Below are 24,797 nucleotides of genomic sequence, written 5' to 3'. Positions count from 1 at the left end.
AATACAAAGAACCTTCTTTCTTAATTAAATAATTTGAAAATGGCATGCTTTCATTATTATTCATTTACTTATTACTTTGAAAACTTCTTAAATAAATAAAATATTTGAAAATTCTGTTTTCGATATTATTCATTTACATATTACTTGTATAAAAAGTACTTACTTAAATAAAAATATTTGAAAATATTATGCTTTCGATTTCTATAAACCTGTCTTTTTTATTAGATTACTAATAAATTACTTAAGGGATAAAATAACTTAAAAATTTTGTCTATGCTGCCTTTATGAGAGGTGATGAATTGTAAGATGGCCTTCATGCACAAAAAGGTTCCCCATCCCTGTCCTGGACACTCAGTGCGCTATACGTAAATGAACTCTAATATTTTTTCATAACTATCAATAAAGAGTATATGGTTTACATGGGACATGAATCTCTATGGGAAATGGCCTTATATTCAGACAACTGAGAACATTTTTTTAAAGTAACATCAACATATTTTTACTAATTGAATGTAATGGATTACATAAAAAGTAGATTATTATTATTATTATTATTATTATTATTATTATTATTATTATTATTATTATTATTATTATTATTATTATTATTATTATTAACAACAATTTAATCGCACGAGAGTCACTTAAATATTTCTAACTCTCATCCGGAAAGAAAATTAGTATTTAAGACCTACTGACTTCAATGCGTGTTCCAACTTCTGACATTGCCACGTAGAAACGCACTATTTGCAAGGAAACCTCAAAATCAACAAAGAAAGAAAAGAAGGTAAAAAAATAAATAAATAAAAGGAAAAAGGAAAACTGGGTATAACTTTTTGCAATTCTACTATTATGAGGCTACCTGTTGAATTTAAGTAGACCTGCGACTACACTGAAGATTAGCCCCACACATGATGTCCAAAAACACTAATCACTGATGAAGTTGCTATTCATCGCAAGGTTCTGAGTGGCAAAAATTTGACTGTCCAGCAAGATAGCCCAGACCGTGGACCTCAGTGCTTGTTCAGTTTCTTTTAATATAATCGACATTTGGAGGACAAGCAAAGTCCCTGCAGAAATGTTGACTCTGAACTAAAGCTGATAAGTATGAAAACTTGAATGTAATGGCCTGGAAGAAGGGAGCCTGCCAATAACTTTTAGCTCCGAAGAATAATAAAGTAGTATTTTCGCACCAGGATATTAATAAATGAATCCGAATGACATTTAGGATATTCTGGGGAACACTTTTTCAGTGTTTAACAGAATTTAAATTACATAGTGCAAGGTGTCAAAGTTAATAATTCTGTGGATACGGAGGATATGGAAGCTAAAAATCTATCACTCATTTTAACTCAGTTAGCTACTCAGTTAGCTACAGTAAGACTTGAATTCTTGAGTTTAATTCTCTCTTCAGGTCATACGGTACATGAATAAAACTGTTGGAGCCTACTGAGGTGTATAAACTTATATATATATATATATATATATATATATATATATATATATATATATATATATATATATATATATATATGTGTGTGTGTGTGTGTGTGTGTGTGTGTGTGTGTATGTATGTGTGTGTGTGTAGTGTCTGGCAATTGCAGCAGCAAGTCATATCGAATATATGCGAAATGAAGTAAAATCAAATTGCAAAAAGTAGGTGAACAGTTAAGAGTAGGTGGATTGAAGGATTATATAAATTTAAAAATAGATCTTGAAGGTTCAGATGAAGAGTGATTGTCTGAATGAATGTAGTCTTGCCTACTCTTTTGGATATTGGTAATGAAGAAGGACCTAAAGGTATTAAAGATGAAAAAATGATGGTAATCAGGCATTTGTGTTGCAGAAGTAACGATTGGGATAAGATCTGTGTAATTAAAAGGTCTGAAGAAGTGAATGATTCAAAAAGTGATACCATTTAGATAAAAGGTTCCAAGATATTTGTGCGAACAAGGCAAGGTGCTGAATGGTAATGATAGGGTGAAAAACAGGCATTCCTTACAAGGCAAAATAGTCCATGGGCCGGACCAGATATCGGTACCATCCAAGGCGGCAAAACTTTACTTGTGCCATTTTGTTTGTTGCATCAATAGAAGTAAAATAAAATATATATATATGATAGCCTTTCCATGTTGGTAGCTTTGTGGCTTATTTTTGCTAAAAACTCATTTTCTTAGGGTAATTTTTTCATATTTTCATTTTTTTCAAGAAAACGGTGCATTGTATACATGAAGGGTATAAAGACTAATAATTTAGCAAATTAAATTCTGCACGGATTGGCTTCTATGCATTTTTTTTGGTATGTGTCAAAATTCGTGTGCAAATGAAGCCGGAAGTTGAAGGCATGTTATCCGCAAAATAAACAAAAATGCGTTTTCTAGCTATATTTCGTTCAATAACACTAAAACAAGTAATTTCTTGATAAAATGTCATAGAGATGAGATTGTAGGGTGATGATTCCTGTTTTGAATGGAATTTTTTCTTCAAATTTTATATATTGACGTCTAAATGGTAAAAAACTAAAAATTTCTTTTTTCACAGAAATCCCGATCTTGGTTATTATTTACATCGTAACCCTTGCCAGATTATGTTTCTTAATCCATATTGTTAACTGTTACAGGTGAAAGTGCTGAATGATGGTGGACACTGAACACCCTTGTCCGGAACCGCCTCCAAAGGGCCCAAGGCTAAAGTGCATCATTCATTGTTCAGATGATACCGACAACCTAATCACACCAAAATCTGTCGACTCTTGGAACACTCTCCTCTGGGCAGCTCAAATACGGCAACATGACCCCATACTGGAATTAGCTAAAGACACTCCTGAAGGAGAGATACCAGATCTCAATTATCACAGGAAATGTCGTAGCATCTTCATAATGAAGAAAGCACTAGCTGGCATCATTGCACAAAAAAAAAGACTACCAGTGGCAGTTATGTAAGGGTTGGCCGTGCAAGCCCATCCACCTCAAGAATATATGAAGCAAATTGCATATTTTGTCATAAAAAAAAAAAAAACACGCCAAACGACAGAAGACCCGAGAAGTGTTAGTGAAGTGCAGAGAACTTACAGCTGATGCTAAGATCAGGAGTGCCGCCAGAAAGAAACTGGACAGCAGAATTCTTGCCATTGTTAGCAGAGATATTGTGGCCGCTGAAGCACACTACCACAGGTCTTGCTACAGATTGTACACACATAGTGAAACTTCACAACAGGAGGGTGCTCTTAGTGCCAATGCTCAAGAAGATGAAGATATATATGAGGCAGCTGTTAGTCAGTCATACAGTGAACTCTTTCATTACATCCGTGAGGGGCTTTTCGGTACCCCAAAGGTTCTGATGATGACTGATATTACCTCTACACTTGCAGCATTGATGAAGAACTTTGGTGTGGATAAAGTACAGGACTCCACCAAAAAGCACATGCATCAAAGGATTGAGACCGAGTTTGGTGGTTCTCTTCACATCATCCCAGATCATAATGGCAAACTTCTCATCTATCCAGACAATTTAACAGTGCAGGAGCTTGCCAGGGAAAACCAGTCTCTAAAGAAACAGTTGAAGACCCTGTCCAGAGGTGATGCCTAGATATCAACCAATCCTGGCCACCAGAGATAGAGAGTGTCAAATCTGATATTATTCCAGAATACTTATTGTATTTCTTGCGCATCTTGCTCAGGCTCCAACGACCCTGACAGTACTGACAGTGTAACCCCAAGAGTTCAGCGTCTCATGCAATCATTTGGCCAGGACATAGTGTATGCAGTGACATGTGGCAAAGTCAAGCCACCCAAACACATTGCCCTGTCCTTCAGTGTTAAGTCTTTGACAGGTAATGTTCATCTGATAAGCATCCTCAACCGCCTTGGACATTGTGTTGCATACTCACAGATGGAGGAGATTGACACTGCCCTGTGCATGCAGAAGTTGTCTACATCAGGAGGTGGTCTTACACTGCCAAGCAACATTTTTTCTAGTCTCTTCACAACCTTGGCTTGGGACAACATTGACCATCTAGAAGAAACACTGAGTGGTGAAGGTACGCCACACAGGGTGAATGGCATTGTTGTGCCGGAAAAGATAACAGCCCTGGTCCCTGACCAACCCAGGCCTACTGTGGCTAGAACAAAGAAGAGGAGCATTGATGCACTTCCATTGATGCTGCCAACATACAACACCGGGCAATGGGCAGGCCCACAGTTGACCAAAACCACTGAAGTTGTTGCTGACATGGAGACCAAGCTTGCCAGGCAGAAGAATCTTGTTTGGATGCTGAGCTGCATGCTGCAAGAGAAAGATCAGTCAGTGAGCAGCTGGACAGGCTTCAACATCAACACCCGGGAGGAAGTGGCAGTCACCCCTGACAACATTGGCTACCTTCCCACAATCAATGCCCCTGCCACACCGATGTCCACAGTCAATGAGATTCTCAAGCAATCACTCCACATCCAGCAGTCACTGGGCCTGACAAAGATTGTATGCATCTTTGACGAGGCATTATATGCAAAGGCTGTCGAGATCACCTGGAAGCACTCTAAACAGTTCAGCAGCATCTTCATCAGGATGGGTGCTTTTCATACCATCTGCACTCTTCTAGCAATCATCGGGAAGCATTTTCAAGATGCCTGATTGGCCTACATGCATTCACTGGATGTGACTGTTAACTGCTTTGGTGGTAAAGGTAAGCTATTAGCATTAAAGCTACTCAAGAAGGACCCAACTAACCATGCATTCAAGCAGCTGGGTCAACTCTGGGAGTTATGCAATGAGATCTTTGAGAAGCTTGAGCAGTTTACCTGTGCAATGTATGCTGACTGCAGGAGCAACAAGAGCAGAAGCAGTACCGTCAGATGCAGCAGTGTCAACGAGCTGCGCTACCAGCTTTTCTGTGCCAAGAGAGGGGAAGCAGAGTGAAGCCAACTGCCACCATGCAGAGATTGCCTCTTCCTACACACTCAGAGAGAGCCAACTTCCAGGCTGCTGTCTGGAGACGTTGTCTGGAGTCCAAGCCCAACATTCCAAGCCCCAGTGAGCATGGCTGGACTGAAGAAGTGGTGTTGGAGCTACTGGCTTGCAAGTGTTCACGGGTTTGCAAGCTGCCTGATTGCAGATGTTTGGTCAGTGGCCTCGCATGTACTGATATGTACAAGCTGCAGACCTGCACTAACCAAGCAGTGCAGCAGGAGGAACCTGACCTTGAACCGGATTCTGAGGATTCAGAGGATGATTAAATGTTGGAGCTGATGGAATATTATTATTAATAGGTTGGGTTTAATTCTAAGAAGTCCATACATGAAACGTCACCCTTAATTAATAAGATGATGATCTTCTAACTGCACAAAATTGTCTGGCCGTGATTAGAAAAAAAAAGACAGAAGCACGCTTTACAAATACCTAGTCATTTTGCATATAGTTACCCCTTCTAAGTGCAATGAATTCTTAATTAGCTTAATAATATTGTCTATAATTGGCCAAAACTATTGGTGAAAGTAGCATAATTATATATGTTTATGAGTTAAGAAATAATTTATATATTGTGTCAAACCTCTCGCCTCTTGTACCTCTGAAAGCTATTGAAATATAATTTAATATTTTTGTGTACATAGATTATACTTAGAATTTAAAGAAGTATGTAAAAAGTTTATTGTAATTGGTACATTGTGCCCTTGAGGTGAAAAAATATCACATTACATCATAGGAGAGCAATCTAAAAATTTCACCTAATTGTCAAAGTAGAGATATTTGCGTTTGCTATGGAAACCTCATTTACAACAAATATTCATTTATAACCAAATATATTTCTTTAACTAGATTTCCCCTGCAGCTTTATAGCTTTAGATTTGAATTATGTTTCTATATTTGTATATAGTGGTCACATAATGAAGTGTCCAAAAAATGGAAAAATTGTGGATAAAAATACATTTGTTGTACTATGAATAAAATCTGCAACATATATACACCTATTTTATATTTAGACCTTCTAGAGATACTCATGAGCAACATTTTCAGCCCTTATTTGTGAGAATATGTTGAGTAGTTTTAAAGTTATGAATGATTTTGTTACTTAAACTTGGAAAAATGGCCCTCTTAAATTTCGTCTCACTTATATGTTTGAACGGTGATATCAATCAAAAAGCTACTCATCTGAAATGGCTATCATGTCATTTCATTAATTTTAGATATCAGACTATCCAAAAAACAGCATAAAGTTTTGCCACCTCGAATGGTATCAGTCACCCAAAATTTGGGGTCTGGCCCATGGACTAAAAGATAACAGATTTCATTTTAGGAATGAAGACAGTATGGCCTTTCTCAGTTTTCTAGGAAAGATGTAGAGACATTCTATTTTGAGAATTTCAAGTACAGAATACAAGAATTGGAACCATTTTTCTCATTAAAAAAAACTGGTAGCCAAAGATTTTGTTTGAAAAATCGTGTAAGAAGTTTGATGATAAAAGGGAAAATGTGCGTCGCTTTACGGATACATAATGTAGAGGATGACATGGCATTATCATGGCCATTTAGATGTTTTCTTTGTTCTTTTTTAGCATTACTGAAGCTTGAGTAAGGATTTACTAACAGGCGACTGATCACTTTATTGTAAAGGTAGTCTGACTCTGGAAATTATTGTTTCTTTGTGATTTTATACTTGTTTGGTTAGAGCGATGAGAAAAGAACAGGATTATGAAAGATTTGCTAATTAAATGTGGAGCGACTATTGTTTGCAGATGATAAAACGGTACTTTGGATAATTAGAGAAAAGTTTTAGCGACAGGGTGAAACCATGAGAAAAGGAGACTCGTGATGGATGCGCCAAGGTTGAAAAGAATTAATACCATAGGTATTAGATACATAGTGGGTGCTGTTTATGAAGATGATAGTCCCTCAGTTCTTGATGATACTTAAGAAATGCAAGATGATGAAATTAGGTCATTGCAGAATTAGGGAAAACCATACTAATTGCTGAACTATACTCGAGAGAAATATGAAAAGATTTGTGAAGAGCTCAGTGGCAAAGAAGTAAGCGTAAGAGACGACCTAAAAATCCGAGTTGAAGATTTCTCCATCCAGAGGTCTTAAGCTGCAGTGCAAAATGTGCCCACTGAAATGTCTGACTTCATGCACTAAGACATTCTTTTGAGATGTGGCAAAGAACACTCGAGGTCAGGGGATATACTAGGCATTTATAACGGTGTCAGAAGAGTTGCGATGGATATTGATCGACAGATCCCATCAGTCTTGTATGTTGAATGCGCGAAGGTTTATATTTGCATATATATTATAAAGGACAGACGAAAACATGTCGACTTTGTGGGCAAACCAGTGAATTCGCTAATAAATATGAAGTTAGAGTTACGCAAAGAATCAACGTCTTTTATCTGGCCATCAACAAAATAAAGGAAGTGAAATCGTAAGCCACCAGGACCCAGTTGACACTCGAATTTCTGAAGGTACGCAGCAAAACTCTTCTACGGTTGATCGTCTTGTCGATGATGTCAGAAGTGACCCAGTGTCTAACGACCAACTATCCATGCAAACGGAATCTGAAACGCTTATGGAGACTTGCCATTTGATAGATCTGCATGATGACAAGGATACTACTCCAAATAAATCAGAAGAAAATTATTTGGCCTTTATAAACAGTGCGTTAGGATATAGTGGTGTGGCAGACGTATTGAATGCAGGCAGCAACTTAAAACAAAGAACTACAGAGACTGATGCAGTACCTGTTGTTGCAACCTATGAAACAACATCCGATGAGACAGTAATCCTGTTGAAGTTTTACCAAAAGACAAGGTTACGAGATCTTGCGACAACATCACGGAAAAATCAAGGCGTTTTGAGGATAAGTTTGACGAGGACAGACGTAACACCGACACTGCTTCTCCCGTGAGTCAGGATTTATTTGGTTCAGTCATCCCCCCCCAGAGGTTAAAATAATTTATGTAAACGAACAGGAGATTTATTTTTACCATCTCCTAATACTTCCAATTACTTTAAAAGAGCCAAGGACACGCTGACACATCGAGAAAGTTGTTCTTCGATCGAAAATCAAATAACAGCAGGTTAAAAATGTAATAATGATAATGAAACAAGGGTGACCGATGAGTCAGATTGTAATGTGAGCATTGTGGACGATACGCAAGCAAACAAAAAGTGAAAGCAATGTAAAAATGCAACAAAACAGTGTAAAGGAAATCTCCTCACAATAACTAACGTTCATGAAGATAGCCACCCGTAATATCAATGGTATTAATGATAGACTGAAACAATAGATATTACATTCATTTAACATCAACAAAATAGACTTTCGTCTATTCCAAGAACACAGTGTCAAGGATATAAAAGACGTAGAGTTTAAGTCAGACAGGTACAATATCGCCTTCAACCAGCCATTTGTCCTGAGGGTGAACTGTATTATCATTAGGAAGACTTGAGATTATGAAATAAAGCATGTTGAAAAGAGTGGACATTCTAGATTATGATCTTTACACGCTGAGGTGAATGGTAATAAGATTCGCATTCTCAATATTTATGCTCCTTCAGGTCATAATCATACAAAGGAACGGGAAGAGCTTTTTGAAAATGAATTGCCCTACTACTTACGGTGTGACAATAGTCATACTATCATGGAGGGTGATTGTAACTGTGTTTTGAGTCCTAGAGGTAATTTTAATAGTAATGAATCAAACGTACCAAAATCACTTCTCAGATTAATTAGAGATCTTAGATTTAATGATATATAGATTTTGCATAACAGGGAACCCCGGTATACTTATGTACGCATAAATTATGGCTTGCTCATTGATAGATTGTACTGTAAGACGCCCAGAAACGTAATTTCATGCGAAATGCCGCCTGTAATTTGCAAAAGTTAAGATTAACCCAAATATTAGTGTTGGAAATTCGTTTTGGAAGCTTAATACCAGGTTATTAGAAGATGAGGAAATTAAAGGAAAATATAGGGGGTCTGCGAAACTTGTTGAAAACACGTATAAGGGATTTCCACCATATCAGTAACTGATGGGATGATTTGGTGAAACCAGAGATAAAACAATTCTTTTATTAGAGAAGGTAAAAGGATTAGCAGTTGGAAGTGTGGAGTCATCAGTTTTTTTTTTTTTTTTTAGCTGATAGGTAAGATGGGTGAAAGAAGAGTGAGGGCAGTTAGCTAGCTAACCATGGTAGAGAATAGTTTAGAAAGTGAAATATTAGTAAGAGTAATGCCAAGTGTGGTTTATCCACAATTTTATTTTGGTAAGGGTACAATTTTTCTAATATTAACATAATACAATAATAATTTTACATTATAACAACATGGTAAATTGTACATATTGCATATTTTGAATTTTATCTCTTATTAGTATAATCATATTTAAAACATAAAATAAAATAAAAAAAATTAGTTCCAATTTCCTCATTTTAACCTTGATGTTAATTATCATAATGATTTTGCATGATACCTACATAGTAAACTCTAAAAATTACTTTTTCACAAGGCATTTCTTAATAATATAATGGTTGAGGTTCATCACGATGAATATATGAAGATACTCTTCTCCACCATCTGTGGTCTGTGTTGTTTGGGTGGCTTCTCTCTTCTGCTACGGATTCTTCTGTTAATTCACTGTTGTATTGATCTAGTTTGCTCCATATGTTGGTTGCCAGTCTGTATAATCTTTGATTAATTGGTTCTACTTTGTATTTTTGTGTATTTGTTCTATATTCAGATCGTCATCTTCTTGATTGTTTCTCACTGCGGACCTTAGTATCTTATTTTGGAATGTTTGTAATGCACTTATATTGGAAGTCGATGCTAAACACGTGGCTATTGGTGGATATTCCATTATTGGTCTGATTAGGCTTTTGTAGAAATGGATTTTGATATTTGTGCTCATATTCCTAAATCGTTTTAGCTTTGTATTTTGTGTTCTTGTTATTCTTAGCCTTTCTCTCACGTGTCTTGATATTCCTCTTTGTCCGATTTGCATTCCTAGTATTCTTGTGCTTTTAGTAAAATTCATCGGTTGTTGGTCTAACATTACTTGTGCAGGTTTGTAAGCAGACACTGATACTAGTTGGAATTTAGATTTATTTGTCTTTATCTTACACTTCTTTTAAAATTGATTTATTCTTTCAATTTGGTTCATTGTTTTTGTGCTACTTGTCTTTTCAAAGTTGGATCCCTTCTTCGAGTGCGTTTTTTCTGGGTGTATAATTATTTGAGTTATATCATCTGCAAAGCAGACATCAGTACAGTACTCTGGTGGTGAAGTCATATCTGATGTATATAATATGAATAGTGTTGGACTGAGTACAGATCCTTGTAGGACTCCACTTAGTAACGGGAATGGAATCCCTATGTAATTTTGTGACTTGATTGCTACTGTTCGATCTTTGATGAAGTTGCATAGTATTTTCTCAAAAATGTTTGGAAGGTTGAGATGTAATATTTTGTATTGAAGTCCTTGTATTCATACTCTGTCAAATTCCTTGGTTATATCTCTACATACTAGGTTACATAGGTACCTTCTTTGTGACAGTGCAACACTCTCATATATTGTTGCTATTGCAATCTGGGTCCCTCTTCCTTTTCTAAATCCATATTGATTATTATTGTGTAGCTGATTACCTTCTAGGAACAACACTAATCTGTTGTTAATTATTTCTTCAAATATTTTGCCAGGTACTTCTAGTAATGATATTGGTCTATAATTCTCTACCTGACTAGTATCTTTTCCTGGTTTGGGTATCAAAATCATTATTGCATTCTTGAATATAATTGGAAAATATCCCATTGAGAGAGCCCAGTTGTATATTTCTCTTAATTTTTCGAGTGCAATGTCTGGTAAATTTTTAATTATGACCTTGTTAATTCCACTCTTTCCTGGTGCTTTGTGTTTAAAAATTTTAATTATTATTTTGATTTCCCATAACTCTATTTTCCTTGTTAATGGGCAGTCTTCATTGAGTCTGCTAATATCAGCTGCATAATGCAGATTTGTTCTGTTTCTATGTTGTTCAATGAATTTATCGACTATTGTCTGATGTTGGTTGTCGAAATTTTGGTCATCCTCCTGCGTTATCTGGAATATTTCGTGCCAGTAGGCCTTGTGCAGTACTTCCTTCTCTTTGTCATCATATATTTTCTCATTCCCATGCTTTATGTATGGCGAAGTGTTAGTTTTTCTTCCTATCAGTCTTGCAACGGAGTTCCAAAATTGTTTTGGGTTATTGTACTGTATTTCTGTGTTTTTTATTAGGTCTTCCCAATTTTGATGATATAATCTTGAGTTTTCTTGTACTAACTGTTTTTGTAATGACACATTTCTTCTCATTAATATGTTGTTCCACCCTGTTATAAGCACTGTGTTTTGGATGTTGTTGTAGTGCCATTGTATCAATTTCAACTTATCACTACTAATAGGATGTGGAAGTGTGGTGTATTTAGTTATGGGTATATGATTTTTATTGCTTCCTCTATATTTCTGTACCATTCTTCAAGCTCACCATCTACGATTTCTTTTGTTATTTCTATTTCATTTGAATTTATTGTTAGTTGTCTACTAAGTTTTCCTTCTATTTCATTTTTAAAGCTTTCCCAACTTGCTCTTTTTATATTTGGTATTTCTAAGGATGGAATCATTATTGGATTGGTTGACAATGTAATTACCATTGGTATATGATCGGAGGAGGTTGCTGGTCCTCTTGTAACAGCAATATTGAGGTGAATTTTGCTATTTCCCAATATTATATCTGGCTTTCCTTTTCTGTTATTTGCTACAAAGGTATCGAAATCAGGTCCTAAGTGTATGATATACTTTTTATTTATTAATCTGACTATTTCTTGTCCTGTGTAATTAGATTACCTATATCCAAATATTTGGTGTCTGGCATTTATATCCCCAACGAGGTAGGTTGGTTCTCTCCTGTTCATTAACTTCATGACATCCGGAAGTGGGAAATAATGTCTTCTTGGCGGCTTGTAAGCTGTAGCGATCACTATTGGTCCTTTGTTAGTTTGAATTTGGACTGCTAAAAAGTCGTCTTGGAAATCGTCTATTATCTTATGTCTAATATTACTCTTGATTGCTATTGCAATTCCTGCAAAGTGTTCATCAACAAAGTTTTGCATATATGTATTATATCCAAACATTTTCAGAGTTTCATTTCGTTTCATACCATGCTCATTGATTAATATTATGTCAGGGTCTTCTTCTCTACATATATTGTATAATTCAAATTTCTTTGTTTTCCAGGATTTCACGTTGTGCTAAATTATTTTAATTCTTCGTAGAGTTGGGTCCATTCGAGGTACAGTGGTCTAGTAATTTTGTTCTTTTTCTTTCACTTTTCCGTTTTCTGGTGTTATTAGCTACTGGCGTAGTACTTTTTGATGCTGAAGTTGATCCCTGTGGATTTTGTAAGATGGGAGAGTTGGAGAAACCTGAGAAGCTTGGTAGTGAGGCTTAGACATGATATAATATATAAACTTGTTTTATTAACATATAGACTAAGCCTACTATCATCAATATTTCCAACAGCAAGAATCCCACCCGTTACAGTCCTCAGTAGACAATACAAGATTATTCAAAAACATAAATTAATAAACATGACCATTTGCTGTAGGAATGCTACAACAGAAAGGTTAGATTACTAGGCTAACAGGCTTCCCACATGACTAGCCTAACCTATTGCCTAAGCTATGTGGCTAGGCTACAAATGAACAATTACATGTGTACACAAGATTAACATAGGGACTGTAATGGGTCAGCAAAGTAAACAATGGATTGAAACCTACCATGGCCCCCCTTGGGGCCGGTAAATAGTTGCACGGGTATTAGTCTAACAACAGGCACTTAGGCCTAACCTAGTATAATACTCTATGTTTCCACGTGAGGCCTACAATGTTAGCTGACTAGCCTAAAAGCGATCAACAGATCAAATAGGAAATGAGATGCTCGGCAACTACAATCATGCCGTAAAGCCTAAATCAGGCTGCTCAGAGATAAGAGCAATAAATGGTCTCTAGGACATACCTAAAGGCTAATGTCCTAGTCTAAGTTAGCTAGAGGTATAAGCTATCCTATGTTAAGGGTATCATACAATAACTGGAACGGATGACTACATCGGACAGGCCCATCACAACATACTAACCGCTACCCTAGCATTAATATCTATATGATAATGAGATTATTGTAAATGAGTGCGTATATTGCTAAATCCCGACGAACGGGTGCTAAGACATTCTCTCAAGCACGACTCTCTGGCAGCAACAACAAATTTTGGCGGGATCTGCCTCCCAGCCTTCCCAATCAAAACACATTGTTCGTGTTACAATAAACAATACAATGAAATTAATGCTTGGCCATAGGGCAGTAAAGGGGGTGGGGGACATTTCTAGATGGAAAAATTAAATGATTTAATAATATCAAAGATTTAATAACCCAACTAATGATGACTATCAGTAAACAACAACAACCTCAATAATACTTCAGTCTAAGTCATGTCCAAACTCTGAACACAACTCTCAAACGAAACCGACTTATTTGTACAAAACTGATAAACTTAGGAAAATGAGAAAGACCTTCTACTGAATACAACAGCAACCATTCCAATAATAAAATATATCTCAGTTCCAATTAATAACAGTGGAATCAAAGAAACATAAATAAGAAATATTAGACCTTTCATGTGACGTCATCAGATGTCTTACATCAGTAGAACTATTTCTGTTGAGTCGAAAAACTCGACACACTCCCAACAAGCAAAGAATCAAATCTTAGATTTGATCATGATCAATAAGATAGCGTCGGAGCTTGGCAGCCTTTAACGCAGCTTTCCTCAAAGGTCACACTTCAGGGGCCGGCCGGCTACTACCGTTTTTTAAGGGCAGGACTTTAACATTCATACCACTTAATAGGGGGCTTAGGACATCTCCAAACCGCATATGATTTTTGCCTCTGACCTTTGGTTTTGTGACGCCAGCGCGATTTATCCCGAAAATAACCATTTTCAAAATCTATCTCCTCCCTGGATGCTTAATATTAAGACCTGAGATTACTACCATATATAGACCTGATGTAGACCTCCAATAAAATGAAGAGTTTTTTTAATAAAAGTAATTTTTTTGCTAGATATGAATTTTTAGTTTGGGAAAAAAAAAACTCGAAAAATCATGCAAACAATCACATAAAAAAAATTATGATAAATTTTTTTAAAAAGGGCTTCATTTTATTGTTCTAGAACGTCTTACGAAGCTATGTACCAAATTTTAATGCTATAGCTTTAAAACTGAGGGAGAGATAGATTTTGAAGGTCAAAAAGTATAGTTTTGAGATACGGGCGTTCAAAGTTTTTCTTTGTATTTCTACAAAGACAATGTTAATAAATCATGACAATTGTGAATGTTATAATCATTTTTGGGTATTAATAAACCAAAACTATGTTATTTATCATAATTTAATCATAAATGAAGCTCCATGTGCTAAAAATCTTACTTCTTTAGGCTCCTGGTCCCCCCTGCCTTTTCCTGCTGCAGGGTATTATTCTCTTACGAGAGGGTGTCATAGCTGCCCAAGCTACTCATTGTGGACAGGTTTTATTTTAATTGTTGTTTCAAAACCATCGTTTTCATATTGCACTATATAATTTTTTGTACATGTGCAATAAGTGGTATGAACACAATAATGCCTCTTTTAAGCGTGTGTGATCCAAATGTAGTCAAAGCTGAGACAGTAAAATCTTTGGTGCCTTTGTTTTCTAAGTTTCCACAGTTGATAACGGATGAGTATTATGATGAATGTAATGATGAATGGCGTAATTTACCATTTTATTTTGATAAATTCAAGGAATTAAGTAATCCTGTTAAATTCTGGTATGAAGTAGCAAAATTGAAACAAGCCGATGGGCAGTCATTATTTCCTAAATTATCTCAACTAATGCTCAATTTACTGGTACTGCCACATTCATCTGCAGCAGTTGAGAGGATTTTCTCCCAAGTCAATCTCATAAAAACTGACACGAGAAATAGACTTAATACCGAGTCAGTTAATGGCCTTATCCTTGCAAAAGAGAATGGAGGAAACATGCCATGTTATGACTGGGAACCCAGTTTAAAAATGATTACCTCTGCACAAAAAGTTTACAAGAATATATCCTCTCTCTAAACCATCCATAATCAATTGTCCTTTTGATAAAATAAATCCATCTAAATTAGCGTATACACTTTTGTAATTGAAAAATCTATGTATCAGGTTTGAAAAAAAAAAAAAATTCTTTCTTTTGTCAGCGTGGCCTGTTTATTATGTTTTAAATATTTGTTTACAATATATTGTTTTTGTCAATCTAGCTACATTCAGATATTCTAATTCAAGCAAATTAATTCAAAATTAAAACATCATATATCATTACGGCTTTAACTGTAAACCTGAAATTATTATTGTGAGTATAATTATATATAGAATGTTACCTAATCTTGCTGTGAAGGTTTAGCAAATAATTTTGCAAGGTCTGTTCTTTTCTCACTACATTCTTCTAGCAAATAATTTTGCAAGGTCTTGTCTTTTCTCACTAATTCTTCTCTTTTGTATCTTTAGAGGAGGATTGAATGAATTCGGATCACCTTATACAGAAAAAATTAGGTGAGTACCTTTTCTGTACATTCTGATAAAGTGTGATACGAAAATGATACGTTTTGGTGAAAATTGTGTTACTTTTTGAATTTTCCCACTGGGAACACTGATGTGCACCCAGGCAATCTTTAGCACAAATCTCTCGCAATCTTTTTCTACTTATGAGAACGAGTTCATTATCTTCCTCATCAATATCTTCGCTATTGTTGCTACTTCCTTCGCTTTCCAGCAATGACGTGCGTATACCAATACGAGCCTTGTACGTGAAAGCACCAGCAGTGGATGTAGAAGGGAGTGAGTTCAAGGTCAGGCGTAGCCTGGCACCGAGGCGAGGGAGCCGACCCTCCCTCCGCAATAGTACTCCACTCTCTCTTTCACTAATATTGTCGGTTCTTGAACTCTTTTTGGAGCTAATCTTCTTCTCTTGTAGGGATAAAAGATGTTTTGCTTGTCTTTTCCTCTTTGGCATGATGAATTTTTGCCAAAAGAAAGAAAAACAGACGTAAAAGTGATCGAATGACAGAGGTGAAAAAATGACGTATATCCCTTACCACTCTTCTGATCACACTGAGGAAGGTAGCTGCTGTGACTGTTATGATGCGTGGAGTTGTGAGAGATGCCATTGCTCACAATTTGTTTGATATAAAATGTAATAATTATAAAAATGTACGATAACAGAAGACATACTACATTTTCTTGTAGGGATCGATGTTTTTGGCTCACTGAGTTACTTTTACTAAATACCCTGTAACTACGAAACTAAAAGGAATTTTGGCAAAATATTTCGTAGGCACATTCTCCATTGCCATACAAAGCGCATATATATATATATATATTTTTTTTTTAGGATTTTGCAGTTTTCGTCCTATACCTCCATATATTGTAGCCGGCCGACCTCCTTCAATTACACTATCATCTCGCATTTGTTCGGTTTCACCACTGACAGTAGTTTGTGATTCCTCACCCTGCAAAATTGTGGAGTTTATAAGTGGTGAGTGGATTTCCAAAGGAACCAGTTTGTCTATGGTACGTTTACTTACTGATCCATTGTAGAGAACATCCACTACTCTTATAATACCATCTTTATCATGATACACTTTCACAATACGACCTAAAGGCCACTCATGCTGAGGACCTGGCCGTTCAACAATAACTACGTCCCCTACACGTGGTGCTTTATCCTGGCATGCTTGTGAGCTACCGTAATGTTTTTTCACGTAGGGCAGTCAAATATTCACTTCTCCACATATTTTCAAAGTGGTTAAGAATGACAGACACTTGGCTATAGCGCTGCTTAATTTCACTATGATCCAAAAAGTTTGGATCTTGTTGATCATCCAACACTATTGATGGCATAGGACTAATGATCCTACCACACCACAAATGAATTGGGGCAAGAGGTTCGATGGGAGTTTCAGCATCTATATAAGTTAAGGGACGATGATTCAATTTACACTGAATTTCCTTTAACACTGTTTCTAATTCCTCTTGATTAACTCTTTTCTTGAACAGCACCTTCTTCAGACAGGACTTGGTTAGCCCATTAAGGCGTTCATAAAATCCCCCCTGTCAAGGAGCACGAGGTGCGATGAACTTCCACTGAATTCTATTAACAGCCATATATTCCTTTACATCTCTTTCTATCAATAATTCACTAAAAACCTTGGCGCTGACCAAAAAATTACTACCATTGTCAGAGATCACAGACACAGGGGCGGAATAAATAGCACAGAATCGTCTAACAATATTAATGAACATTGATGCACTCATGTTAGATGCTAACTCTAAATGTACAAGTCTTGATGCTGTACATGTAAAAAGTACTATATAATATTTATGAGGTTTACCATCATCAGTTTCGGTTATGGTAATGGGACCTGAAAAATCAATGCCGGTATGTGCAAATGGTCGAATAAACTGAACTCTTACAGCTGGAAGTGGAGGAGGACCAGGGTAATCAAATCTACTACCTCCAACTCTTTTACAAATTACACAATGTCTTAGGAACTTCTTAATTGTTGATATCACCTTTGGTATCCAATATTGTCGACGAAGATAAGACAAGGTGTCTTTAACTCCACCATGCAGACATTTTTCATGAGCATAGTCAATTAATAGACTAGTTAAATGACTCTTGAGAGGTATTAAAATAGGAAATTTGGTATTTTGATCTAAATTAGAATGGTGTAGTCTACCACGACTATGGACCAGACCAGTATACTCATCATAATAAAGACCTATATCTTTAATAAATGTCAGTTTATCTTGTTCAAGACTGTTCAATTCCTTCCTAAGGAAGGCAGAAATTCTGGGATAATGAGTATCTTGAACATATCGGATCCAATACATAAGAGAATCAGCTAATTTAATATCAGGTTTAACATATATAATGAAATTATAAACAACTCTAGTAACATTCAACAACTTTCTTAGAGAAGAGTAGTTACTATAATCAAAAATAGGTTCTGAATAGGTTCAGGCCATTCTTCAGGACGAGACAACCATGAAGGCCCATGGATCCACAAATAAGACTTGCAAAACTGAGCTATACTAATACCCCTTGTTAGGAGATCTGCCGGGTTATCCTTGGTGGATACATATAAAAACCTGAAAGAGGATCCTAATTCCTTTATCTGAGCTACTCTATTTTGTACATAGGTAATTTTACATTTATTGTTTTTAAGCCACTGGAGAGCAACTTCTGAATCTGACCAAATTATGACTTCCTCAATAGTGAAGTGATTACAAAGGTCTCGGATACAGCATGCAAATTGAGTGCCTAGCTGTAACGCCATAAGTTCTAACTGAGGTACAGTACGAGTTTTCAGTGGGGCTACTCTGGCTTTGCTAGCTACAAAATTAGATTGACCATTATTACTGAGATAACGCACTGCACCATAGGCAGTAGTACTAGCATCCACAAAAACATGAAGTCTATATGAGTCTCCCATCTGACAGATACATCTAGGAAATCTGAAGGTTGATTAACTCTTGAGCCAAAGTATTCCATCTGTCAAGAAATGAAGGTGGTAATTTTACATCCCAACCAACCTTTTCTTTCCATGCTTCCTGAATTAACAACTTCCCGTTAATCAAGATGGGTACACACATACCCAAAGGGTCAAAACAAGAAGATACAAGGGACAGTAATTTTCTCTTTGTAACATATTATAATAGTTCAAATTTACACTGATTAAGAAATAAAGAATCAGTTGAAATTTCCCAATTTAAACCTAAAACTTTGTCTACAAGTGGGAATGCAAATGACTTCTCTGTACTCGGGTTTATATAGTCTTTAAGTAACTCTGAATTACTGTTCCATTGTCTCAGATTCATTCCTGCCTTGTTCATCTCACCATTGGCCACGTCATATAACTTAACTAACTCTTGCTCATCACCAGTAGTATATTGAAAATTATCTACATAGAAACTAGATAAGAAAACATCTGAATAAGGTGAAGACGATATCTGGAAACGATACTGTAAGGTCATCTGCAGTAAAAAGGGGCTGCAAGTAGCACCAAAGAGAACTGATTTAAACCTGTATGTCTTTACTGTACTGTCTTGATCAAATGGGTTTTCTAACCACAAAAATCTGGTAAAGTCTCTGTGATGAGGTTGTAATCCAATCTGCAGAAAGGCCTTCTCAATATCAGCTATGCAGGCAAATTTATTCATTCTAAACCTCACTAACAAATCAAATAATTTCTCTGTTAATGAAGGACCAGTCATGAGACAATCATTCAATGATGCAGAGGACTGATTGACTCTTGCACTACAATTATACACCACTCTAAGGGGTGTAGTGGATGAGTCCTTGCTGACTGCATGATGTGGAAGATAGTGGGTGTTGGGACTTACTACTGGATTTTCAACTTCTTCAATAAAATCTAAATTTAACTGCTCTTTGATTATGCTATCATAACATTTCAAAAGCTCTGGTTGACGTTGAAACCTTTTTACTTGATTGTACATTTGAGCTAATGCTATATTGTAATTAGTTGGGAGAAAAGGATGATTATGCTTGAATGGCAATTCCACCCAGTATCTTCCATTGCTATACAAAACTGTGGTTTCATACTTAGAAATAGTTTTTACATCACTTGGTGAAACTTGTGAAGGAATTATCCCGACTACGTCAAGGTCCCATAATTTATGTACCGGAAGAGTATCATCAATCACGGCAGGGTTTAATGTGCGAGGTTCAGCCAACAATGGAGCAATTTCTCCTGACTCAACACTCACTCTAGCAACAAATGCACTGTTACAATGGATATGGCCAATACCTTTATGTGGAATGAGACCATAAACTAAATATCCACCCGGGGATTCAAATAAATCAACATTATTCACTTGCCTCATACCTGATAAATATCTCCCCAGGAAATCTGAACCTATGAACATTTGGATGTTGTCAATCCTATCTGACCTTATATCCTTATCTGCAAGACGATAACCTCTCCTATCAAGATCTCTCATAGTCTCACAAAGACCAGGAGTTACTATTAGTTCTGGCATATTTTCCACAACGATCATTGATACTCTCATTTTCCTATTACCCAATGAAACTACAGGGTTAACAATCTCATAATTCTTGGAATTTCCCATACTATCAAAGCTATTCAAAATCATATCTACAGTAGTGACTATTCTGATGCCTAACTTATTGGCCAATTCTTTATGAATGAAGGAATGCTGACTTCCACTATCAAAAAGACATCTAACTGGTATGAACTGGCCATCTTCTGATTTGACGGTTACTGTTGCAGTAGGAAGAGCTACACTATAATTATGACAAGAAGCCTGATTATGAATTATAGACATTACTTGATTCGTTGTTACAGGGTCACTCTTTACTTTATTGCTGTTAATGTCTTTACCAGTAACTGCAGACTTACTAATATTAGAAGTACCACTGGTACCTTGAGAACTAATACAAAGAAAAGAATGATGTTTCCCCTTTCTACAATGAGTACACATATTAAGAACAGTGGCACATTCAGTACTCTGGTGTGCTTTAATACATTTAATACATCGATTCAATACTTTCAACCTTTCTCTCCTCGCATTTAGAGAACAATAAATTGAACACTCAAAAGGCCTATGTTTCCCTTGCAATATATACAACTATAGTCACTAAGTGTAGTATAAGTACCTACTGTACTTGAACCCTTAAATGGAGAAGAAACTGTTGCTTGTGACTAGGAATGAAATTTACTGACTTTTTGTGAACCCTTGTGAGAGTTCCCTTCAATATCACGATCCATATAATTCAATATGTGTTGGAGACCTTCCTTTATCTGATTTACACTAAAGTACATGGTTTTATAAAGATTAAACATGAAATCTTCTACCTCCTTGGGCAGTTTTAGCACAATAAGTTCCCTCAATATCATCTCATTTGAGGCCACATCAATCTCAGAATCATGACCCATTTGCATGAGTAAATTCTCCAAATCAACCTTAAATTAAAAAATCTCACTTCTGATATATTTAGGCTTCCTTAAATTAATGAAAGTTCTAAGCAAAATTCTCCGTATCTTCTGTGGATCACCTTACATGTCAGTGAGTGCCTTAATGGCATCACCATAATCAGAAGCTTCCCCCCTAAATCCTGCAAGCACCTTTCGGGCATCGCCCTTAATACATTGGGTTAGATATACATATTTAGTGACATCATCAATATCTTTCTTTGAATGTACAGATGTACTAAATTGATTCCAGAATCTAGTCCAATCCAAGGGGTCTCCAGAAAATTCCTTCAACTTTATCTCAGGCAACTTTACCTTAATCATAGAATTAGTTCTGGAGGATGGATCACTAGGAGAGACTGAGGAAATTTGTTTCAAATACAATGACAGCTCAAGTTGTATCTCATGGTATTTATCTTGAAGGTCAACATGTCTAGCCTCCCTATCATCATGACCGCTTTCATTAATATATTTATCTACAAATATTTCCCATCGAGACTCATAATTACTCCACCTTTTCTCTAAAGAGGCATTTTGAGATTCTAAATAATGTGCTCCTGCATCACTGTTTAAGGCCTCGGTTATATACCTTATGCCTCGAGTGATATGACCACGCAAGCTGGTCAATGACCTATATTCAGCCTCCATTATCCTTTCGAAAGCTATTTGCAACAGGATAAACATATAAAATATTTAACCATGGTTAGGTTAGGTAATCACAAAATTCAAATACAAGAAATAAATATACAATATTGAAATATGTGAAAGTGACAATGTTGATTGCTGATAATTCAAAGGGTTGGAAGAATATTAATGAACCAACCTATCCGGTTCGAAGCACAAGTAAGGAAAAAATACATGCAAATTCGTTTCAGGAAATGTAGAGTACGCAGATATTAGTATTCTCAAAAACAAAATAAACAATTTAAAATCTTAGATACTAGAAGGGGTAAAATACACTCGAGAATTCAAGACAGGACAGATGAGGAAAAAGCCTCCTCTTATCTTCTTGGGCAGCAAAGATCAGTGAATCGTAAAAATTTCGACAGAAATAGTCGCAAAGCGCAATATAATTCCGAAACTTGATGAAGGTACTGCTCTTACTAATAGCAAGACATTGAACATTATGTGTTTAGGTATTACTAACAACTTTAACAGAAAAACACTTGTGATGTAACTATGCAACATTTTTTATGCAGTTCATTGAAAGAAAATTTACTGATTCTGATAATGATAGTTTTCGTAAGGATATACATTTCTGAGAGATACTTGTTGTTCATTCCATTGCCAACAATAAATGCCCTGGAATAGATAAGATCCCAGTAGAATTTTATAAGGCACTGGGAAGATATTAAGCATGAATTAAAACGGATGCTTGAAAATATTATGGTAAAATGGAAACTCTTTAGGAGTCAAGGTACTGCATTAATTACTCTCGTATCGAAAGGTACTGATGGGGAAGTTTGTTGTGCTGTGACTATAAGATACAGGCTAAAATAACTGCGAAAAGAATTCAAACTCTTATCCTTAAATCTATAAGCCTGAACAACTTTATGCGCCTGGAAGATCCATTAACACGTGTAATACTTTAATAAGAGATATTGTGTATTACTGTAGTGAGAAGAAAGTTCAAGGTGCTATTTTAAAACTTGATTGGTCGAAAGTATTTGACTCTGTTGATGCTAATTTTATACTTAAGATTCTTGAAAGATAAGGTTGTTGTGATGAACTAATTTCCTGCATTAAGATGCTATATAAGAATATTGGAAGTTGCTGCATTGTTAATGGTCACAATGGTAGATATTCTAATGTGCAGAGGGGATTCGGACAAAGTGGCCCTCTTTCTATGCCTCTTCATGCTGTTTTCCAGGAACCCCTGTACCTTGCTACAAAAAGAAATATTTGTATTGAAAACTTGTCCTAACCCAATGCCAGCAGTCTGAATGTTCTTGGGTTTGCTGATGATTCAGATATTTTTGCTGCCAGTGATAAGGGAATCTTAGAGATAAGCACATTAGCTTCCAGAGTTGAAGCAACCACAGGTGTATTCTAGATAAAACTAAGGCGAAAAAATTTGGATTAGGCCCATGGAGTGATAGGTCTGTTTGGCCTTTACCATGTTTTAAAAGTTCTTTTACAGCTTTGGGGATTTTATTTTTTGGTAATTATGAAATAACTGTTAACTCTTTGTGGACTAATATATTACATAGTATTCAGAATATTTTGGCGAGTTTTACGACAGAAGACATAAATTGCATCAAAAAGCTGTTATTGTCAATGCTTTCTTTTTTCCGAAGACATGGTATATCTCTCATACATACCCTTTGCCTGTCAAATATGCAAAACTAATAAGTAAAAGAGTTTTCTTTTACATCTGGGGGGAAAAATGGGAATTTATCAATAGAGACACTTTAGCAAAGTGAAAGTTTGAAGGTGGGATAGGAATTGTGAGTCTTCTATGAAGACCCAAAGTATTCTAGCTGCCTCCTTCATAAAGTTGCACTGTGATGAGGAGTACAGTTTCATGTCAAATTATTACAACACATCACACATGAAAGACTTGTTTTCTGTAAATGCAAGACAAAGAGACAATGTAAAAACTTTCCGAACCTTCCTATTTCTCAAATCTAGAGCTATATATGGGAGTATATTGCCTTACCGAATAAAAAAAAAAAAAAAAGACTTAGAGAAATGAGAATGACTCGCGGCTCTCATTGCCAATTTTGTGATATTGATGAATCAAATATTTATATGGTATATTTCTGCAAGAAAATTACAAACGTGATAATCTGGCTGAAGGGAGTTTTCAGATATTTTTATAATTTTCAGAGCTGTCATTTCCTTAGAATTATGTATTTTGATTTCCCAGAGTTTTCGAAGAAACAAAGGGACACATCAACTTTAATTTTGTCAAATTATATTGTTAATATATATATATAGTTATTCACAGACAAGAATGTACATGAACGTTTGATTATAAATAGATTATAACTTACATTTTACGAAACCAAAGAGATACCAAATCCGTTTTAAAAGATAGTATGCTTCAGCACTTCACAAAGAATTTGTGTAAGATTGAAAGCAATGTATTGTAGATAAAGAAAAAAACCTCTTCATATTGTAGTTATTTTGCAGGATATAAAGGGTGAATTTTATCTCTAAAACTACCAAAATGCTACTGAAATGAATGTCATAAACGATCAAAAGACCAACTAAAACACAGGAAATTCATACTTTCAACTCCGGAATATGAATTTGGTTTAAAGTAAAACAGGGGCCTTCTTCTAAATGTGGCGAGGATTTTCCTAGACGGATTAGGTACCGACAGATGATAACCTTGTTGAGTGTTTCGTTTGTGTATATAGTTTACGTCGTTGCTGGCCTTCACGAAGTCCATGGTTGCTCGATCCTTCGGAGTAGTAGTGAATTCTTCTCGAGGATTGGGTCGAACAATTATTTTTGAATGAAGGTTCCTCGTCTCCATGGCGACAATTGCAGTGCAGGAGGCCCGTCCTCCGATGGTATTACTCGGAACTTTGGTAGAGGAGGGTATTCTTCAGGATGATAGACTGGGAGGGGGAGGGATGAGAATTGCGGAGGAGGGCGATGAGTAGGGTCAAGAGGAAGGGGGAGGGATTAGGAAGCAGGAGGACAGGGTAGGGGGTTGATGGGAGAAGGAGATAGTGAAGGA

At 36.1% G+C, this 24,797-nt stretch overlaps 1 protein-coding gene across 1 annotated transcript; it reads right to left on the bottom strand.

The window, feature by feature from the left end:
- Positions 1-17,204: 17,204 nt before the first annotated feature.
- Positions 17,205-24,590, bottom strand: LOC136844097 (uncharacterized). The gene is made up of 5 exons (XM_067113111.1): positions 24,477-24,590; positions 22,540-22,665; positions 20,858-21,097; positions 18,992-20,438; positions 17,205-17,959 (listed from the first exon to the last, which is right to left on the bottom strand). The coding sequence occupies exons 1-5, from the start codon at positions 24,588-24,590 to the stop codon at positions 17,205-17,207; spliced, it is 2,682 nt and encodes an 893-aa protein (XP_066969212.1).
- Positions 24,591-24,797: the final 207 nt, after the last annotated feature.

This window comes from Macrobrachium rosenbergii, chromosome 12, assembly GCF_040412425.1.
Source record: "Macrobrachium rosenbergii isolate ZJJX-2024 chromosome 12, ASM4041242v1, whole genome shotgun sequence".
Taxonomy (NCBI): domain Eukaryota; kingdom Metazoa; phylum Arthropoda; class Malacostraca; order Decapoda; family Palaemonidae; genus Macrobrachium; species Macrobrachium rosenbergii.
This window is presented reverse-complemented; position numbering and strand designations above follow the sequence as displayed.